Genomic DNA, 22121 nt, shown 5'->3' with positions numbered 1-22121 from the left:
TTTCTGATAAAGTATAATTAAATCCCTCAGTCTCTTTGACAGATCTGAACAGGACTGGGGGAAGCCTGTTGGTTTGGAAACTCTCATCAGGAACAACGTTCTCCCTGGAGACAACGTCCTTGTTCTGCTGTGTCCTCGAACCTAAGCCAGAGCGCTGGCCCTGCACCATGCAGTCCTCAAGTGGCTCAAGCGTCATCAGGCCTTGAGCTGCTTCGTGGAGATACGTGGGCTGAAGAGCTCTGTGACCTGCTTGTCTGTGTGGAGCAGCTCAGTGACAGGCACTCCCGGGTGCTGATGCTCGGAACCCATGAGGTCCTCTTTCGTGCTTCAGTGCAGTTTCGGGTGGGCCCTAGATTTTGTCCAAATCCAGGACATGGTTGTTCTCTGTGCAGCTCAGGCCAGGAGGTAAGGACCCCCAGTGCTGATCTGCTTTTTCTCTCTCTCCTAATGGTGTTTCATCCCTTCTTCTTTTCCTAACAGCCTCTAAGGGGATGGAGACGTGGGCTGTACCCTCGCCTGCCACCCAGGCCCCACGCTGTGGGTCTGCAGGTCCTCTGAGAGCAACCTTACTCTCCAAAGGCCCTTCCAGTACGAATTACCAAACAAATGTTCTCATTTACTCAGTTATTTACATTTAGCTTTTTGACTCTTCATTCCTCTTTTATTGGGAAGGATGGAATGGCAGGGGGAGGCCTGGAAAAGCTGAACAGGGCAATGGGCAGTTACATTATACTGAACCATTTGGACCTACAAAGATGGCAGCTTCAGGTGGTGCAGCCTAAACAGTACATCACATGATACGATAAATAATACACAATTTTAAAGAAATCCTCATCACGGCATGACAAAGTTAGAAGACACAACTCCTAGCCTTCTAGGTTCCCACTTGCCCCCATATCTGTCAACTGACCCTGTTGGCCTCCACATGGTGCAGCCTGAAGGCCTCCCCCGTGCTCTCGTTCACCACGTCGAATTGGTGCCGGTAAGCCACGCAGATGAGGTTGTCACTCTCTTCCGATGGCCCATCTACCAAGGTCATCACTGAGGGAGAGTCGGACAGACAGATCTCCTGTGTGGTGGACAATGATGGAGGAGAAAGGGGTGAGGACAGAGCAGCCACCTTCATATCAACCCCCCACTGCCCGGCCCCGTGCAGAAGAGTCCCCCCGCCAGGCCCCTGCAGGGGATGCAGAGGTGGGAAAGGACGGGAGGGATGGTGCCAGACTTCTCCTACAGCCTGTCCTCGAGGCTCAGCCCTCTGTCCACTGCAGAGGGGAGAGGCCAGGAAACAATTTTACAAAAGCAATTCAACAGTGTGGCCTGTGTCAGCCTTCAGACTGTCTGGTCCCGTCCTGTCATTTAATAATAATAATAATAACAGCTAATGTTAACAGCTCCAGGCACTGCTCTCACTGAATCCTCATAACAACCTAATGAAGTAGGTAAGGCTGTTATTCTGTGTTACAGGTGAGGAGACTGAGGCTCAAAGGTCACATGACTTGCCTACAGTCACATAGTTTATATGTGGCAGAGCCAAGGTTTGAACTCAAGAAACCTGACTTCAGAGCTTATACTCCATATAAATGCACATGCTCGGCATAAATACTCATTAAGACGGCTAAGCACTGTATGAGAAGACTAACACCTATTTAAAGCAAGATTGTAACTTGCTTTAACTGTTTTGCTATTCTGTCCCCTGGAATTGCATATTAGCAGAAACTGAAACGCATAATTCAGGCAGCTTTAACTCTAGGCAAAAATAATTTCTCAGCTCACTTATGGGCCTACTCCGCCTTAGTGGCCAATGGTTGACATATTTGACACCTTAATGTACCATGGTTTTTATTATTATTTTTTAATATGTTTTACTTATTTGGCTGCTCTGGGTCTTAGTTGTGGCACGTGGGATCTTCATTGCGGCATGCGGGATCTTTAGTTGTGGCATGTGGCATCTAGTTCCCTGACTGGGAATCGAACCCAGGCCCCCTCCATTGGGAGCATGGAGTCTTAACCACTGGACCACCAGGGAAGTCCCTGTACCATAGCTTTTAAAAAAGCTAGAATGGTAAGATCGGGAAGGGCCTTGATGCTCCAGGAGGCTTCTCTCACAGGCTCCACGCTCAGCCCAGTAGCAAATCCTACTGACTCAGGCAAAGGGGCAGCTTTGTCCACCACACCTTTCCACCTGCCAAGGACCAAAGCTGACCTCATCTCCTGCCAGGGCCCTGCATCAGCCTCTTAGCTGGACTCCTTATTCCACTCTTGGCCCCCTACTCTCTCCTCTGTCCAGTAGCCAGCATGGCCTTTTTAAAACCTGCCACTTCTCTGCTTCAGACCTTCACATGGCTCCCCCTTTTGCTCGGTGTCAAAGCCAACGTCCTTGCAATGGCTTTCAGGGCCCAAGAGAACCTGGTCCCCATACACTGACCCCTGTCTGTCCCCTCGGCTGTAGCCGCCCAGCCTCTTGGCTGTGCCTTGAGCTGGGCCACTGGGCCCTCGCTGGCCGCTCCCCTTCTGCCCGGAGACCCTCTCCCCAGAGACCCTCATCACTCGGTCCCGTCTTTCATCTGGATCTCCCCTCAAAGGTAATCTTTTCTGAGAGGGCTTCTGAGACACCCTTTCTAAAAGAGATCCCCTACCTCCCCGATTCATGATCCTCTGTTTCCTTACCCTACTTTACTGTTATCCTCAGGACTCATAGACTTATTGGCCTATTTCTGTTGTCCTGCAACTAGAAAGCAATCTTCCCAAGAAAAGACACTTTTTTCTTGTTGTTCATTACTGTATCCCCAGGGCCTAGAACAGCATACTTTTTTTCCTCCTTCCAGTTTTATTGAGATATAATTGACATACAGCATTGCATAAATTTAAGGTGTACAATAATGATTTGACTTTACATACACCATAAAATGATCACCACAGTAGTTTAGTGAATATTCATCACCTCATATAAATACGAAATAAAAGAAAAAGAAAACAGAATATTTCCTTGTGATGAGAACTCTTAACTTCCATATATAACATACAGCAGTGTTATTATATTTCTCGTGTTGTACATTACCCCCCTTGTACTTATTTGTCTTACAATGGGAAGTTTTTACCTTCTGACCACCTTCCTCCACTTCCCCCTCCCCCCACCCCCTGCCTCTGGTAACCATGAATCTGGTCTCTTTTTCCATGAGTTTGTTTTTGAAGTATAATTGACTTTAAAACTGTGTTAGTTTCTGGTGCCCAACATAATGATTCTAAATTTCTATACATTTCAAAATGATCTCCACTAGGGCAGCATCTTTGGGTGCTCACTGGTACGAATAAGCTGGATGGAGTCGGAAAAGCCCTGTTCACCTTAGTCTTCTGGGGAAGCCAGGGCAACAGGCGAGGGCTTCCCCAGTCAGTTCCTGAACGCCAGTGGATGGCAGACTCTGGGTGGAAGGAGGGAATCCGCCTCGTGACACCTTGGCCAGGAGCCAAGCGATCTGCGGAGAAAACCTACCCTGATGTACTGGAATTCTTCAACAGGTGACTCGGGCAGGGGAGATAACAGTGACATGCCGGTCACCCCGCTTGGCTTGCTATGTTTCCTCGTGACCAGAAGCAGTTTATTCCGAATGGCAACCACAATCCTCAGCTCTCTGCTATGGTGAGTGTTCATGGCATACAAGTGGCAGCCTGGGGAGAGAAATCAAGGATGCTGAACACGCTACAAGAGGTGGGAAGCCCCCAAGCTTTGACAATTTGGTAATACCTAAGAACCCCGGAAATTAAGCATAACCCAGTGAAATGACTAAGAAACGTTCCCGCCACTAGGCAAAGTGGGGACTTGAAATAAAAATTAGGTTGAATTACAGGACAATTAAGGAAGTCATGTTCCCTCTCTATTAGAGTTTGTGGACTTCGCTTCACACCCATTACATGATATGAACTAAAGTGAAGGGTGATCAGAGTTCCGGGAATCAAAGTCCAAAAGTCTCTTTTCACAGGTTTGCTCATAGAGCTTAACTCATTCCCAAACTTGTCAAACCAGACCTAGAATTTCCTTGAGTCCTCAACCTGCTTTTCTATCGCTCAAGCTGTCTTAGGGAAGTAGTGACGCTGCCTTTGTGATGTTTCCAAGTGAAAACAAATAAAATCAAACTCCCACTCATTTTTCTTTTCAGTAAAATCTGGGCAGTCTGAGAAAAAGATTAATTGTACGGAAACCACCAAAATATGAAGAACCGAGTCACCTTTGGTTTTCTCCAGCTTGTTTTCTCTGCAGTCATATTTGCCCTTCACGGCCTGCTTGCCCTCAATGCCCCTCTGCACAGCGCTCAGCCTGAAGACAAAGAGGCGGGCGTCTTTCCCTGGTGGGATAAAGCAGACAGAGGAGATGGATGGAAAAGTAAGACGACCTGGAAGAACTGAAAGGGTGGATTGTATAGGAAAACCACTGCTCGAGGAATCAGAATTTGAGGTGCTCCAGAATCCAGGAGCATCCCGGCATCGCCTTTATGTAATGATGCAATCAAGGATGCCCCCCCCCAACTCTCCCTCACCATCCCCTCCTCAGAGGACATATAGGCCACCAAGGCCCCTGAGCCCTGGGCACCAGGAGAAGAGACAGCTGGCACCACTGATGCAGCCAGAGCCCCACGACCCTTGTGTCGGCTGCAGGCTACGCTCTTCCCTTCCTCCCAGAAAACGTCACCTGGAGAGGAGTACCACCTTTGTCTGCTCTGAAAATCAGAAGGTCCAGAGCCTCCAGCACATGCATCTGCTTCACGGGCAGAGTTTTGTCAAACACTGGCACTGACGGAAGGTCATCTGGAAGAGGAAACCTGGTTACGCGATGCTGCAACCCAGCCCACACTTTCTAGAACCTACAAAACGTGCCTGCGGGTAGTTTTGGACCCCGGTTCTCCCTAGGTGAGGAAGGAGGACAGTTTCTAGAGCTTTCATAAGGGCTACCCAGAAAGTTCAAGCACTAGTCTCCTCTTAGCTCAGGGAGAAGGCCTGGCATTTCTTTCCCAAAGGCATTCACAACTCCATACAGGGAACATAACGGCAGGGCCCCTAAGCTGTATTCTTCTCCTCAGTGTTCATCAAAGAAAAAGCAGCATCTCCCGATTCCAATTTTTGCTGGGATTATTCCAAAGAACTGAATACCAAGTTTTAAAAAATGCTAATAAGCTTAGCCATTTCTCTTGAGCATTTTCTGACTTTTTGTCATGTTTGAAATCACATCACATCTTAGGTTATTTTGCATATTTCTCAAGAAAGCAAAATTAGAATTTCCTTTCGTATATAAAATAAAAACAAACTTCCTATTGCAACATGCCCTATGTCCATGTCAATAGTAATTTACCTATAAATTTTCAGTATTTCTCCATATAGGAATATGAAATCTCCTTTTTAGACAAAAATAAAAGAAGAGAGAAATATCAATTACATTTCCCAAATAACAGGAAAAAACGAATTTTAGTGGAAACATTTGGGAAGACGTCAGGTAAACAGGTGATTAAAGACACTGCAAATTATACATAGGATTTGTTTTTACGCTTACTTACTGGGATCTTAAATTGCCAGCAATTACTTTGCTCCTGGGGGTCCCTTGGACAAAGAGGGCTAAAAGAATTAAGGCTGTTCCATAAGCAAAGGGTCTGTTCTGAGCTTGACACAGACTCAGGGCAAGGCAAAGATGTCCCAGGATGGTGTAGACATATTAGGCAGAACTGTCTAGCTTACTCTTTACCTGCACTTCGAAGACACTTAGGTCTTCAAGTGTTTGGCTGTGGGTGTGGGTGTTTCCTTCATTGTAATTTAGGTGTGAGAGGCCCTGAGGATCTTGGCTCTTCCAGAAACCTGTCTGTCTGGGAGTTCATCCCTCCCTGGATGGTGCCCAGGAGGGAGCAGAGCTTTTATCATCCCACTCCTGCAGGCCTGTGAGAGCACTGTCTTTGTCAGAGCACAGAGCCTGCTAGGCTCTTACTAGACAGAGGGCTTGGCTTTAGTTGCCCTTCATGATCGGGGCTACTGTAAGTTCTGTGACAGCCCATCAAACACTTTCCTGCTCCTCTAGCCCAGGCCTTCCCAAGGGGATTGATTCTCAGGCTCTTTGTGCTTCTGCGGGGGCAGACTCAATTTTTCAAACCATGAGAAGATCATTCCAGTACCCATCTCTATGTTTGACTAAGCGACTATGCTTGTTTCATTTTGTGAATGACAGTTCACATACACTGAGGGCTTCCTACATGCCAGGTCTTAATGCTAAGTGTTTTAGGTGTCATTTAATGTAGATTTCCCAATGACCCTACTAGGTAGGAACTTCTAATAATCCCATTTAACAAATGAGGAACTGAGGGTCAGAGGTGATAGAAAATTGTCTAAGCTCATGTCTTGAGCTTACGGAACCCAAGTCTGTGCAAGGACAAAGTCTGGGCTCTTAGCCAGTGTTGTAGCCTAAAAACAGCACTGCATCCCTGTGGATTGATGGGGTGAGCACGGGAAAACTGTGCCGTAAGGAATTAATGTGACAGAAGCACTTCATTTTACAGTTAAAACAGAGGGATACCGTGTGGCTGCCTGACTATGTACAGAGTAAATTAGCATTTATTCTCCAGTCTTTCTCAGGTGGCTAAACAGGTTTATATACAGCACAGGAAGGAAGGGAAGGAAAGGATATGAGAAAGTGACATGGATTCAATGACTATTTCATAACATGGTTTCCCTCTTGTAATCTCTTTACGAAGAAACAATCTTTTAGAGCTGGCTTTTCTATTACTGCAAAACCAAAACAAATGGTGATAGCATATTTAATCAGTATTTAGTCTCCCTTCAGAGTAGGTTTTGCTACACTTAGAATGCAAAGAATCTTGATGTTTAATAGTGACCTTGAAAAGAGCAGACTCTCAAGGGGGTAAGTCTAATGAAATTAAGCAGAGGCTAATGGGATAGAGTAGAACTTGGCTTGAAACGAAATGGAGAGATTCACTCACAGAGATAATTCATAATACAATTAAGTGTAGACAAGAAAAAGGTAAACAAAGAAATAACAAGAGAATTATGGCTTAAAAGCACAACAAGGAATACAAAGAAAGCCTTAAGGGTTATTCTCTTTTTAGCAAAGGCAAACAGGGATGCATTACTGCATAACTAGGACATGACAGTAATAATCTGAGTAATACATCTAAGCTGGTGGTGGGTGTATATGGCTACCACCTGTGTTAAGACAATGTCCCTCAAGTTTGAAAGAAAAGAATTTCCTGGCGGTCACAATAATCCTTTTATATCTGACACTTCCATTACATTTTGGATACGTAAAGGTGAAAATTGCAGAAAGGGACTTGGTAATCTTGGTTTGGATTTTACATTTACACAGAAGCAACTCAAACAGAATTTTTTTTTCTGTTTTTAGTCAAGCCTTACAAATAGTCACTATGAAACACACTTTCTCTTTCCTAAAAAGGCAAACAGGTAGAATTTGACATTCTTTTCATCACAAAAATTTTCATAATTATTTGCCCAGGAGTATAGTCTTGGAAATCTGCTTCAAGGTAAAGACAGTAACATTGGTAGAGTTTAATTTAATTTTAATAAAATGTAGTTGGTTTAGTGGAGAGAGCACTGGACAAGGAATCACCTCTGGGTTCTGGTTCCAGATGTGCCACTAACCAGCTGTATGGTCTTGGGCAAGTCACATCATTTCTTTAGGCCTCCGTTTCTTCATCTGTAAAACTAAGAGACTAGACTAAACCCCTAAAGTTTGTTTTTTTTAATAAATTCTTTTATCTGGTTGCACTTTGAGCAAAATCTATAGATTTTGTTACCTTCTGGCAAGTTCATAGGGATAGAGTAATGATGATAGCGACTGTTTGGTAAGTTACTGCTGTGTGCCAGACGCTGCTTTAAGCACTTACAGGTAAGTAAGTAACTTCGTGTAACGTCCGCATCTCCTCCCTTGCGGTTAGGATCATCATCCTTATTTTGTTTAGTTCATCATCTCCCATTATTATAAACTATTCTTTAGCTACTTAAAAAATTACCCCCACTTTAGAGAAACCTGAAGCTCAGAGAGGTTTTCTTCAAGATCACAAAGATTTTCTAATTGTTTTATAAAAGTTTCTAAAATGAAATATTTAATTTAAATTCTGAATTTATAAATTTTAAGTTATCTGGCTTTTAGTAAATTAGTTATATACACAATTATATATGTGTATATATGTGAATTTAAAAAATTATGTTATGGATACAACATTTAAAGATATAGCAAAAATAACAGATAAGGTCAGAAATAAGTCCATTATAAAGTCTTGTCCACCTCTCATCGTCCTACAGGAGGCACCTAGCACGGGGCCGGAACAAGTGCTGAGTCAGGGACTGAGGAGGGAGTAAAGGTTGAGGCCAAGGATGGGAAGATGCTGCAGTTTTAGGCCGTTATGTTACTCTCACAGGAGGTGGCCTTCAGGATGCTCATAAAGCATCACTATGGTAACCAGAGACCGGGCAGCCTGCTCCTGGACACGGAGGATGTGCCCTTGGAAGATGCTGTCTCTACACCTACGGCTCCCTCTGAAGCCCCAGGACATGACTTGCTACTAGTGTTTAGCTCCTTTATCATTCATTAGGAGTCTGGAAGAATCCAAGGGGCCTCCTGCTGGAAAGGACCACACAGTCCTTGAGGCTAAATTAAATCCCCACTCGAAGTTGAATGCCCTCTCCGGCATCCTTGCCAAGGTCATGTCTGATTGGTGACTGATCTGTGGTGACAGGGAGCTGACCGCCTCCCTTGGGGCAGGCTGACCCACCCGGCTGTGTAAAGTTTGGTTTTATATTGAGATGAGATCTGTCTTCCTGTCAAAATCTTTGTTTCTCTATCCACCAAATACAGGTTAAATAAGATTCTTATTGTTTGTTTTGGATACTGAATACTTTTCGAATTAGAAATCTTAAAAGAAAAAAAAAAAAAAGCACTTCAAGAGAGAGCATATCGGGCTTCCCTGGTGGCGCAGTGGTTGAGAGTCCGCCTGCCGATGCAGGGGACACGGGTTCGTGCCCTGGGCCGGGAGGATCCCACATGCTGCGGAGCGGCTGGGCGCGTGAGCCATGGCCGCTGAGCCTGCGCGTCCGGAGCCTGTGCTCCGCAACGGGAGAGCCCACAACAGTGAGAGGCCCGCTTACAGCAAAAAAAAAAAAAAAAAAGAGAGAGCATATCCCTGAGACAGCGGCTCTAAATAACAACCTGCCCTTGTCAATTTTTTTTTTTTTTTTTGCGGTACGTGGGCCTCTCACTGTTGTGGCCTCTCCCGTTGCGGAGCACAGGCTCCGGACGCGCAGGCTCAGCGGCCATGGCTCACGGGCCCAGCCGCTCCGCAGTATGTGGGATCCTCCCGGACCGGGGCACGAACCCATGTCCCCTGCATCGGCAGGCGGACTCTCAATCACTGCGCCACCAGGGAAGCCCTGCCCTTGTCAATTTAAAGTAAAATTTTGGAATCATGATAAGTATTTGCCGCAAAGGAGATTTTCCTTGCAGGTTATTTGATATCCACAGACTAATCGGAAGTGATGAAACTGTCATGCATGCCCGCGCCCAGCCCCCACCCCCCATGGCCCTGGCTTGCCTGTTGAAAACAAGGGAGTAATTTTTAAGGAAATAAAGCTCTGCTAAGGACACTGCTGAGGACCCATTTATCTAAAGGGAGCTGATCGGTGGTCACCCATCTTAGAAGCACTACAAGTTATACAAAGAGAGACATTTGAAGGAGCAGCTACTCACTAACCATCCACTAGCAAGACGCCAGCATCAGTGGAAACCAGCAAGGCCTGGCCCCAGGGATCTGCACACACGGCTTCGTGAGGGAAATTACTGCAGAAACACTGGGGCTCCCAAGGCTGCGAGGCAACCAAGCATCAGAAGGTAAGTGCACCAGAAAGAACACACCGGCCCATCAGGTGGAAACGCACAGCACATCACCACCCAAAACAGCAACACAGATGCCCTCAAACCCTGGGAGCTACAAGGGCTCTGACTCAGTTACCTTCCTTAAGAAGAAAAGTCTCCTTCCAGAAACGCACGCAATAGGAAAAGGCTGGAGTCACATGTTTCTGGCACCGTGACCAGAGTCTATATCGTAATGACACCCCACAGGGGCAATCGGAGCATTGGTAACGTTTTCTAAGCAAACGTTTCTCTTGATTATAAGAGGAAGTCCCACCCAACTCTCTAAACAAAGTCAGATTCCTGTGTTGCTGATTCGGCAAAATTATTAAACCGTACACAATGCAAGAAGTTGACATCGTCTTAACATGAAAATGCTTACTGACCCATTTAAGGCTACAAATCTTCAAGAAAAAAATAACACCTGTTTGTAGGAATATGGCGAGGGCTGTTGATGAAACCCACTCGTGTTCCCCCATGTGACACATTCACATCATGGAACTCACATCCTTAGTTTCATTCCATGTCGGGCAGGAAGAGTCAGCTCCCCCTCACTGCTGCCTCGGAGCTGCGGCCGACGCCTGGAGTCTGCAGGCGCTGTTCGTGGCTTCTGAGCCACACCAGAATCAGGGACATTCTCAACGGAACCATTAATTTCCCTCCAAAGCATGTGGCTTGCCCTCAAGGGACAAGGAAGTCTGTGGAGATTCTCAGGGACAAATTGAAGTCCCACGTCTTCACTTTTACCTGGGGCTGTACAAGAGCCCGTGTGCATGCGTAGGTGTGTTTGCATGGGCCGGGTGAGCACACGCTTGCACACTCAAAGTAGAAGCAATGGCTCAGAGGTCACCTGCAAGGGTGTCATTTGGGATGAGGGTAAACACTGTGTGCATTATTGCTGTCTTAGAGATGTACGCTTTCCCTTTATAAAACCCAACAGCCGCAAAATGAATATTCTAATTGCTAAGATGAGGCTCAGGCTGTTGTGAAAAGATCACACAAAGAATGTGAAGATATTTTATAAACTGAAAGAGGGCTGCACAAGTGCAGGTCATTACTTGCAATGGCAGTTCCCTAAGATTTCTGGAAATTCTGAGTTTGTGACTTAGAGCAGGAGGATATTCAAAAGCAAAGCCAATGTAAATGCCAACTGGGTGACAGACACAGACGCTAGAGCATTAGACACCAAGGTGGAAAGCCAACTCCGAATAACAGAATGTTCTCTGCGTGCAGGACACAAGATCAGAACACTTATGCAGAACTGGGGTTTTTAACCCAGAAGATCTAGGGGCCCTGAAGGATCCAGGGGGGCTTAGGGAGGTCCGTGAAGCCCTGAAACTGTGTTCAACGTGCTGTATAGGTGCCATTCGTAATTTTAATGGGCTGGAGTGTGTGTGTTGGGGGCATGGGGGGGTCCACTGGCTTCACGGGCCCTCAAAGTGGCTGGGGACTGCAAGAGTCTGAGGCCATCACGTAGGAGGTGTCAGCGATGAGAACTCAGCCCCAGACCCACAGACGCTCTGGTCTGAGGCCTGATGGCATTTATCATTGCACTGGACTCCCCGCTGCCATATGACGGGCTTGGTACAGATTCTGAGGGCAATGATGTGGTCTTTGGGCCTTCCTGCCCAAGCCCAGAACTCTTTACTGGCTCCCTGCTAAGGACGTTAACACAGCTCATGAAATGATGGATGCCTAGGAGGCTGGCAATGCCCATGCTCTGCAAGTAGAGCACTCTCGGGAACAGCATGTGGGACTCTGGCCTCTGCGGAGCCAACTGCACAACAGTCCATGAGGGCCTGTCGAGTAGTGCTTCTTCAAGGATGGCCCGTGGCCCACTGGTAGGTCATGCACTGATCCGAAACGCGGAAGCTCTTACTTTGTCGTTTACCAGTGAACAAGTTACTTTCATTTTTACGTACACCTGAGAACTTCTTATTAAGAAGGTTACTAAGTCTCACTGGAATTTGTTATCTATGAAGGGCTTGACAACGCTGCAAATTCTACTGTTCATAGGGACGAGCAGCTAGTGGGAATTTTTGCAATCTTTGGAACCTTTGGAAAAGATGCTTTGCCATCGGTCTTGTCTGAAATTGGCTGTGGTTTTCCCGCATCAGTTGTATTTTGAGCTCATCATTTTCTTGAAACCAGACTTTAAAGTTTGTAGGTTCTGCAATTCAGATACAGGTCATCCATACCTTTATTGCGAAAGTAGAGGTATTCGTAATTCTTTTGCTTTTACGATGGCCATTTCTCCAGTGATGCAATGTCTGTGGATTTGTTCCATTTAACTACATTTTACCTATTCTGAACATAGACATATTTCAGTATGTAGGGTATGGGCTTTACAGTACAAAACCATGCAAACAGTAAGTTTGTACTGCGACTTGTTTTCATTGTTTTCTCTGTATGCTTGATGACCACCTAGTTCTTTTTCCACAGAAAGTGGAAATGAGAAGTAGATACTCAGGCCACAGAATTATTGGTTTGGCTGAATGAACTGTAGAGGAAGCAGTGGTTGCTCAGCTGTGGTCCTCTGACCAACACCATCAGCATCAACTTGTTAGAAATGCGCATTCTCAGGGCCCACTCAGACCGACGGAATCAGAAACTCTGGGGATGATTCTAACACACACTAAGGCTTGAGAAATACCGCCCTAGAGCCTTGCCATTTCGTGTGTCCATGGTCAGCAGCACAGGCACCACTTGAGATCCTGTTAGAACTGTAGCATCTTGGCCCTGCCACGCAGAGCTGTTGATGAGAGCGTGCACTTGGTCAGGAAGTCCAGGTGGTCTGTAGGTGCACGGCGCTTGAGGAGCACTGCTGAGCCCAGTCTGCTTGCCCAGGTCCAGTCTAGCAGCTCTGCTCCTTTAAGCAAAGGCACAGGCACGATACGGAAACAGGGAGGCTCTGACTAGATGCTGCCCAGCTGCAACTGGGGCTTCCCCTGCGGGCTCTGCTGTAGACAAGCTGTTCCTCTCCCACCCCACAAGCCTCCTTCTAAGAATCTCAATAACTTCACTGAGGACAAAGGACATTCACAGTTGAACTTGAAAGCATCATCGACTCACCTCTTTTTTACAGATCCCCGCTGCCACCAAGCTTGATGGAGCATCCCCTCTCACGATGGATTTCAGTTTTAGCGCCTGACAGAACAGAGATCTCTTTCAGTTTATCGGGCAGGAAAACAACAGCAGGATCAACAAGTATGATTTGAAAAAAATTTTTTAATGAAACAGGAGTAATTTCAGGCTAAAGTTTCAGGTTCCCGTGCTGCCCTATCATTGAAGATAAGGAACACAGTCAGCTGGACCTGGTGAAGTCCTCATGACTCCAAATGTTTTCTGTCATTTCAACTAATCAGTATATCAGTACAGTGATTTCCAAACCATCATTGGAAATGATGGTATTGGAAAAAATCCCCAGGTCCCTCCTCAAACTTGATGAATCAGAATCTCTGAAAGTAGAGTCAGGGTATCTTTTGTTTTGTTTTTTTTAATATTTATTTATTTGGCTGTGCCGGGTCTTAGTTGCGGCATGTGGGATCTAGTTCCCTGACCAGGGATCGAACCCGAGCCCCCTGCATTGGGAGCGTGGAGTCTTAACCACTGGACCATCAGGGAAGTCCCGAGTCGGGGTATCTTTAAACATGGACCAAAGTTGGAGGGCCCCAGTAACAGTGCACCTGCTTTGGGAAAAGGTTATCTTTGCCGTTAAGCTTTCCTGATCGCCTTACTATTGGCTTCGACTTTTGGGTCAGAACCTTGTCTGCAGCTGGCAGCTCTCCTCCTCCCTCTTGTGACATGGGACCAAGGCAGAAAGCTGTGTCACCTCCAGAACTGAGAAATACTAATGTCACGTAGGAGCAAGGCAAAGGGGGAATGGCTTCCTCCAAAATCTGGAATAAGATGATGCCTGGGAGCCGCCTCACTGTGACGACTACTTCCAAGCGGTAGGGGGAATCCAGGTCTCCTGCGAGGACACCCCCTATGTGCTGACTCCTGCCAGGGAGGATTTCAAGGTGCTTTCCCTAAATTGGCTCCCCACACTTCAGAAAATTCCCGGGAGGCAGGCAAATGATACGTGCTCCCTTATCAAAGGGAGCCCAGCCTGGGCCCTGTGGCCTCTTGCTCCCAGCCAGTGTCACCCCGCTTCAGCAGAGGGCTTTCCTCTCACTCACACCTGCAGAGAGCTACGCCTACATGGTTATCAAAAATCTCCTTCGTCTAGGGACTTCCCTGGTGGTTAAGAATCTGCCTGCCACAACTACTGAGCCTGCGCTCTAGAGCCTGTGAGCCACAACTACTGAGCCTGTGCGTCTAGAGCCCATGCTCCGCAACAAAGAGTAGCCCCCGCTCGCCACAACTAGAGAAAGCCTGTGTGTAGCAACGAAGACCCAACACAGCCAAAAAAAAAAAAAAAAAAAAAAAATCTTTGTATAAACAACAAGGCCCTACTGTGTAGCACAGGGAACTACATTCAATATCCTGTGATAAACCGTAATGAACAAGGACATATATGTATAACTGAGTCACGTTGCTGTACAGCAGAAATGAACACATTGTAAATCAGTTATACTTCAATAAAATTAAAAAAAATTCTCACTCGTGGTTCCACAATAATCCTAAGAGAAGTGACAGAGCTCTTCCAGGAGTATGCAAACATAACATTCTTTGCAGGCGGGCCATCTGGTTTGGATGTCAGAATAAAACAGGTGTCAGAATAAAACCCACCTGCCCTATTCTAACGAACTCTGCCTGGCGGGCCTCCTCTTTCTTCCGTGCTGACTTGGGCGACTCTGGTAAGACATCACTGAAAGATCGTCTATTAAGCATGTTCTGAAAAAGAAAGACAAGTTATGAATTCCAGAGATGGTTGTCAAATCTCATCCTTCGGCTTCTCTTAGTGCACAAACCTATTTGTCCAAAAGGTCCTACTTCTGCCTTCTCTATTCATTCTCTCAATAAGCATCTATGAGATGAGGCACCACTTAAGTACCCGCCAGGTCTGTGCTAGACGCGAGGGATTAAGGAGCCACAGGGGGAGAGCCCGCCCCGTGGAGGCTGAGAGCACGGGCTCTGGAATCAAGCAAACCAGCATCCCCCCCTCTTACTAACTGCCTAACAGCATGGTCGGCCACCACGCTGCACAGCTCCAAGGATGCCATTCTCAGAGAGGGGCACCCCTGGAACACGACATACAAAATTCTATGTGAACGGTACTCCCTGGAGTTGTGCAGCTCTGTGGCCTTCCGGGTAACTTCAGGCAAGGGAGTTAATTTCTGAGTCTCAGTGTCTTTGTGTGGCTAATACCGGTCTCTGAGGTGTGTTACGAGGACTAAGTGAGGAAATGCATGGAAGGTGTTTGGGCACATACTCAGTAAATGTTAGTTTTCTTCCAAACTGCCGAGAACTGGGTGCACGCATGCAATTAGCAAGTATTGGCTGAGCATCTACTGCTCTGCCGGATTTGGGGGATGCGATGCTCATGGTCTCTGTCCCGGTGGAGCAGAGTCTATGGGAGAGACAGATTAACTGGCTGATTACATGACTGGCACATGGGACGATTTCTATGAAGGGAGGTCCGTAAAGCATGTGGAGGCACTTAACAGGGGCACGTGGCTTCAGCTGGGGGCTGGGGAAGGCTGCTAAGGCAGTGATGTTTCCGGTGAGACCTGAAGGACATCACATATTCCTCTTGGTACCCTCTCTTCACCGTTTCCTGACTTTAAGGGAAAAAGGGAATGGACAGATTGCCAATTATGGCTGGCTCTTTAGGGCCCTGGGGTTGGTCTGGACCAATCCCTGTGAGTAGTTAGGGTGTATCGACCAGCCAGAAGTCAAGGGCACCTGTAAGATGGTGGTGGTCACTGTGCTGAAGGGAAAGGACTGCACGAGCACCAGCTCGTTTTGATGTTCGTCATCTCTCCGGGCGGCCACCTGAGACCAGACACTGCATTTATGTTCACACATCAGTGGCAACGCCTTTTGCTGGAGTTTGTAGTTGTACCGATTCTAGGGAAGTCTCCCCCCTTGTTCTGTGCTTCCTTGTTAAGTTTGGGAAATGCTTCTAAACAACGATGATTTCATTTTGCCTTAACACTCGTTAACCACTGTGACATGTGGCGATCCCGCACTGAGTCTAGAGGCCTCCAAAAAGCATGGGTGCCCCTCGAGGCGCTGGGTTCCTCAGGGAGGTACTGGGTCCCATCAGTGTGGATACACCTTCAGCCTAGGACGTATCTGGCACAAAGTGGATTTTCAGTAAATGTACATGCTTATTTCAGTGCCTGAATATGGGGCTCACCAGTAAATCTCCAGAAAACCTTATAGAGCCCCCAGTCTCTCCCCCAAATCCCCACTTTGCCTGTCTATCAGCTCCATGGCACAGGAAGTGCTGAGCAGTACCCCCAAAGACAGATACCCCAAAAGTACTCTCAAATGCTCCAGGGATTGCTGACTGACATTCATGCCCTCAGCCTGCATCTCGACTTCCACAGGCCTTGGCTTTATGAAAATCATGCTCCTGTATATGGACATTCAACATCCCTTCTTCCCATGACAACCATGAGAGAACATGAGGCCCTGGAGGCCACAGTCCAGTGTTGACAGCAGGATCAGGCGACTCTATGTTTTTCTAACCAGGACTCATCGCTAGGACTTGTGTTCTCAACTCAGACCCCGTGAGAAGGAAAGAACACCATGGACCCAGGGTTACCTTATGCAAATCTGGCATCAAATCCTGGTATAAAGATCGAATCAACATATCCAGAGTTCGTCGACGTTTCTGGGCGAACGTTGGGGTTTCCAGAGTGGCTTTTTCACCATTAATTACTAAAATAAATCAAGTTATAAAGGGAGTTACAAATATTAACAGGCTATTGAATGCCCTTCTCAAGGAAACTCCTCACAGTAAATGTCACCCACTTTCCTAATACTGGTATAACTCTTCTTTCATGGAAGAATGCTTAAAAACTCTATAATTTTCTCTGTACAAACCCATAGTCCATAGGTATGTCTATCTTACCCTTCTTGTTGGATTACAAACTTCCTGAGCAGAGGGTACATCTCATTACTTGAAGACCTAGCACACACCCAACGTGCCCTCATCCACAATTCCACCCACCAACCCACCCATCCCTCCATCCATCCATCCGTCCAACCATCCCACTCATCCATCCATCCACCAACCCACCCATCCACCCACTCATCCAACACATGGGCCAAAACACCAGGATGCCATTCAATGGGATTAAATATATATTTGCTGCATTTTGTTAGAAAAAATAACAATTGCCTAAGCAGAGTACTGGGATTCTTAGCTCAATGAAAGTTTCTTCTGGAAGAAAAAGCCGGTGGTTTAGTGGACAACAGACACCGAGAGTCAATAAAGTGGAAGAGCACAGAATAGAAAGTGTGCAGTACAGTTAGGAGCTTGAGGTCAAGACAGTTATGGGTTTGAATCCCAGCTATGCTGTTATCTGTGCATTTTTAAGCAAATTATTTAGATTCTTGGGGTCTCAATTTTCTAGCTTGTAAAATGGATATAACCATATTTCCTTATAGGGTTGTTGTAAGAATGTTAAGTCATATAATACGTATAAAAGAGCACAGAGCTAGGCATATCAAACTGAATAAATATTAGCTATTTGGTGGGTAGGATGGTAGGTATAGATGAGAACCCAGGAGAGACCTTCACAACACTGTCAGAAAACTAAATACGCTTCTAGTGAAGAATTAACAGAACATGGAATGCAATCAATGCTTAAACAATGATGTCTTCTTTACAGCATCCTGGGAGAACTGGAAGAAATGTATTCTGATGTAGAACAAGTTGCAAAAACATTTCAAAATAGAAACTTACATTTCACTAGCAAAAAGTCCCTGAATTCCTGGTGGTCTGTAAACACTGGTGGGGAGGGCAAGGGTGGGCCAAAGAGTGGTACGCTTTCCTCTGAAAATATTTTCAGCCTGTGTAGAGAACATTGCAGAATTACTTGGTTTTTCTTCAAAGATCACCGATATTTGGATCTTAAATTTGTTCAGTTGCCTACGTGATTTGTTAGGAATACTCCTTCCATAGGAGGAGGGCCTTCTCTGGGCTGCCAGAGCCTTGGCCACCATGCAGCAATCCTATGTGCTTTAGGGCAAAGACCAAGTCTTACTGGATCCTTCGTGGTCCAACCCACCAAGCCGCAGGCAAGGTCAGGCACCCCAGGAACAATAGCAAAGACCACCACTGAGCCCGCACTGCACGCCAGGCAGCATACTTGGTATTTTAAGACATAGCATCAGCTGATTCTCACCAACCTGTCCAGGTAGAATCATTACCTTCACTCCACAGACGAGGCTTGAGGCTCCAAGAAGATAAACACTTCTTTTTTCAAAGCCTCAAAGTTAATAAGTGATAAGAGCTGGGATTCTAACCCAGATCTATTTGGCTCAAAGTTCATGCTCTTTTCACAACATCACGATACCTTTTAACAGATTAATTTTTGAGAACGGGATTAATTTTTGAGAAGGATAAACGGGCAAGAATGTAGCCTAGGAAGGAGGGTACTCTGGTCAAGATCAAACATATCACACTTGTGCCCTCTGTGGAGCACAGTAACATTCCTGACCCTGACCCTTGGGTCTACTGCATGGAGCAACACTATATGCAACAAGCTTTTCCTGAAGACACGGTGGCTTTCAAATCAATCAAAAAATATGTACATCAAGAGTCTCAGGACTTCCCTGGTGGCGCAGTGGTTAAGGCTCCGAGCTCCCAATGCAGGGGGCCTGGGTTCGATCCCTGATCAGGGAAGTAGGTCTCACATGCATGCTGCAACTGAGAGTTCACATGCCACAACTAAGGAGCCGGCGAGCCACAACTAAGGAGCCCGCTTGCTGCAACTGAGACCCGGCGTGACCAAAAAAAAAAAGTCTTAAAATGAATGCCAAATTAACATGTAAACATGAGAATTAGAACAAGCAATCGAGATAAAGTTGTTACCAACCTGTAATTGTCCTTTTGCTGATCATACCTCACTAAGGCAAAAATATCTGTGGTGATGGTTAAGGAAATTAATCAACGACCCCAATTCACACAGTCAACGGCTTGTGCTTTGCAAACCCTGTGTGCAGAATCATCCTGGACCTGCACTCCTGGCGTCAGGGCTCCTGTCACCCATAGGCTGAGATGGAACCTTGACTTCTGTTAAAGACACAGCCCGGGAAGACACAGGTTCAACCTCTGCGTGCTCATCCTTTCGGGAAAGGGCTACTTCTCCAAATCCTTCAGAAAAGCAATATAAATAAGGCTATTAAACAACTAAAACAAAGCAAAAAGATCAGTTCCCTTGCCTGAAAGTATAAACAAGGTCCCAAAATGAAATGAGTCATATATTTCATCTCACACATTTTTGAAAAGAAAAGAAATTTAAATGTTTCCACTGTACACCTTCCTTCTCTCTCCTTCTGGCTTTGGTAGACAAAACAAACCAAAACAAACCAGTGTAGCTGGCGGCAGCCTCTCAGTAGAATCTGCTTTGCTTGTATCGGGCGAGTTGAGTCTGAAATAGTACCACCTCCACCAGCTTTTCTTTCCTTCTTCCATTCCTCCTCCTCCCCCACCATCTCCCAGCCCCGGCTTTCCTTAGCTAGGGCTAAAAACCATCCTCAGTCCCTCAAAGCGTTTCCACTCCTAGACTTAGTGGAAAGAATTTGCATTAATTATCGGCTTGTCCCTTTCCAGAAACAAATATGCCAAGCCTCAAATCTAAAACTCATAACAAAAGGAAATTCTAAAAATAATGATGATCTCTCTGTCACTCTGATCACTTCCCTCCCCCTCCCGGAGAAGTTTTCTTTCTGTTCTACAAGAAGAACCGCTGCAGGAAGAGGGAAATATTAGTCCTACATCAGTGAACAGAGCAAGATACCACTTATTATTAATGTGTACGTGCATATCTGTTTTCTTCCCTGCCCTCATGGCAATTTTGTGAGGCTACAGTGAACAAGTCAAAGGATGCAGAGCAATCTACTTGCAGATGCAATGAGTCACCACGGTTCTATCTCCCAACACTTTCACTGGAGTTTCCAAGGAACATGAACAACTAGACCAGAATTTATTCTGAAAAACGCCTATTAGTTGCCTTTTACTTATTATGTACAACCTGTAGGCACTACTGCTGGGTCTCACTGTCACGGCCAGTGGCCCAGGACAACGGGGCCAAGGCTGGGGATGTGTTGGGCTGACCATGCTCATGTGCCAGGCCTGTGTGACTGAGCTGAGCTTGGACATTACCGAGAACTTCAGCAGGGCTTTGGCAGCAATATGAGCTAAAGAGGGATGAGAGGAAGCAGAGGGAAAGCAAATAAAAATAGGATTAATTCTATCATATCTCAAATGTCAAGAGATGGTAATGTAGCAGCCATTCCTAGGGCTTAGAGTCAACAAAGACACATTATTTTGGCTTTTTATCTTAACTTGCAAGTTTTTATACCTAAAGCAAATTTCTCAGAGGATTCACTAACTATAATTCTTCTAATTCCTTTATTATCAGTGGGTGGGAGGAAGTTTCCCTCATTTCATAGACTACCTGAGGAAAGGGAAGATAGTTCCAAAGTCAAGAATTCTCTGAGAATGCGTCCATCCATTACTGCAATGGATGGAGAGAGAAGAGGGAAAAATACAACACAGTGGGTCTAAGAATCTAGCAACGCAAAACAACCACAACATGCCAGTCAACCGTAACATTTGGTTTGAGGGTCATTTTAAGTCCAGTGAGGCTGACCAACAGCTTGCTAGTGGGAGGGTTCACACAGGCTCAGGATACGTGTAAAGTGGGAGCGGATCATGGAAGGCTTGAAGGCAGGAGAAGGCTCCTCCCCTTCCTGGAACACGATGGTGACGATGTCATTTCCAATGTGGCGCTTCCTTTCTACCTGGACGCAAACATACAACACGTCCCTTGAGAGGTTTGCTCACACACGGTACATTCACACAGTTAAAACACTAACTCGGCACGACAAACCCCAACGCTCACAGAGCCCGGAGCTTCAGTATCTTTGTCTCCTTGCCTCCCAAACTTCACCAGCCCATCTCCTGGCTTCCCTAGCCATCTCCTCCCCTCCTCTCCCAATTCAGGCCTGCATTTCCTCTTGACTACCCTCCCTCAGGAGCCTCCTTAACAGCCTCCTTGCCTCCGTTCACTCCCACTTTACAGCTCTGATTGGGTTCACCTTCACTCCTGCTTCATCTCCTTAGTCTGACATTCAAGGCCCCCAGACCAGAGGCATTGCATCAGAATTCCCTAGACACGGGGCTCAAACATGTATATTTAAAAATATAAATAAATGCCGTCGCTAGTTCTGAAGCATATACTTGGTGAGAACAATGGCCCTACCTAATCTGATCCCAGCTGACCTTTCCAAAATGATCTCCTAGACCTGTGGTCAGTGAATCTTGTCTGTACAGGCCCAGACAGTAAATATTTTTGGGTTTGCAGATCGTACTGCCTCTTTACAACCATGTAGCTGTGCTGTCGTGACAGAAAAGCAGCTATAGACAATACATAAATCAGTGGGCATGGCTGTGTTCCAGTAACACTTTATTTAACAAGCAGTACGCTGCATCTGGCCCATGGGCCATAGTCTGCCAACCCCTGTCCAAGACCTTTGCCTAATCGGCCAAACAGAATGATTCACTGTACCCATGGATCCCTTGTGTGTCCCCTATTCTATACAGTAAGCTCCCGAGAACAGGATCCCTATCTGATTCATATTAGATATTATTCTCATTTTGCAAATAAGGAAACTATGGTTTAGAGATGTTCTAATAATTTCAATTCAATTCAGTTCAGAAAGATTTTTGGCAATTGTTTCTTGGATATGACACAAAAAGCACAGCCAATGAAAGAAAAAAGTACACAAATTCGACTACCTCAAAATTTAAAACTTTTGTACACTAAAGGATGCTATCAACAAAGTGAAAAGGCAGCCCAAAGAATGGGAGAAATATTTGCAAATCATATATCCAATAACATATATAAAGAGCTCCTACAACTCAACAACAAAAATACAAATAATGTGATTAAAAAATAGGCACAGTACTTGAATACACAATTCTTTAAAGGAGATATACAGATGGATAATAAACATACAAAAAGATGCTCAATATATTAATTATTAGGGAAGTGCAAATCAAAAGCACAATTAGATA

At 45.8% G+C, this 22121-nt stretch overlaps 1 protein-coding gene across 1 annotated transcript in view; it reads right to left on the bottom strand.

Annotated features, from left to right (window-relative positions):
* Nucleotides 1-22121, bottom strand: part of GARNL3 (GTPase activating Rap/RanGAP domain like 3) — a 156436-nt gene that overhangs the window by 19440 nt on the left and 114875 nt on the right. The window contains exons 13-23 of the mRNA XM_022578692.3: nucleotides 20737-20845; nucleotides 18916-18961; nucleotides 17781-17887; nucleotides 16635-16750; nucleotides 14651-14755; nucleotides 12989-13063; nucleotides 9759-9870; nucleotides 4705-4803; nucleotides 4227-4343; nucleotides 3494-3669; nucleotides 911-1069 (exon numbers count right to left, since the gene is read on the bottom strand). Coding sequence (XP_022434400.2) covers nucleotides 911-1069; nucleotides 3494-3669; nucleotides 4227-4343; nucleotides 4705-4803; nucleotides 9759-9870; nucleotides 12989-13063; nucleotides 14651-14755; nucleotides 16635-16750; nucleotides 17781-17887; nucleotides 18916-18961; nucleotides 20737-20845 — 1221 coding nt within the window. The remainder of the gene's footprint in view (nucleotides 1-910; nucleotides 1070-3493; nucleotides 3670-4226; nucleotides 4344-4704; nucleotides 4804-9758; nucleotides 9871-12988; nucleotides 13064-14650; nucleotides 14756-16634; nucleotides 16751-17780; nucleotides 17888-18915; nucleotides 18962-20736; nucleotides 20846-22121) is intronic.

Source organism: Delphinapterus leucas, chromosome 6 (genome assembly GCF_059928025.1).
Source record: "Delphinapterus leucas isolate spDelLeu-1000000601 "Yukka" chromosome 6, BTC_Dleu_Yukka2, whole genome shotgun sequence".
NCBI lineage: Eukaryota > Metazoa > Chordata > Mammalia > Artiodactyla > Monodontidae > Delphinapterus > Delphinapterus leucas.
The sequence above is the reverse complement of the archived record's forward strand: the minus strand, read 5'-3'. Positions and strand labels throughout refer to the sequence as shown.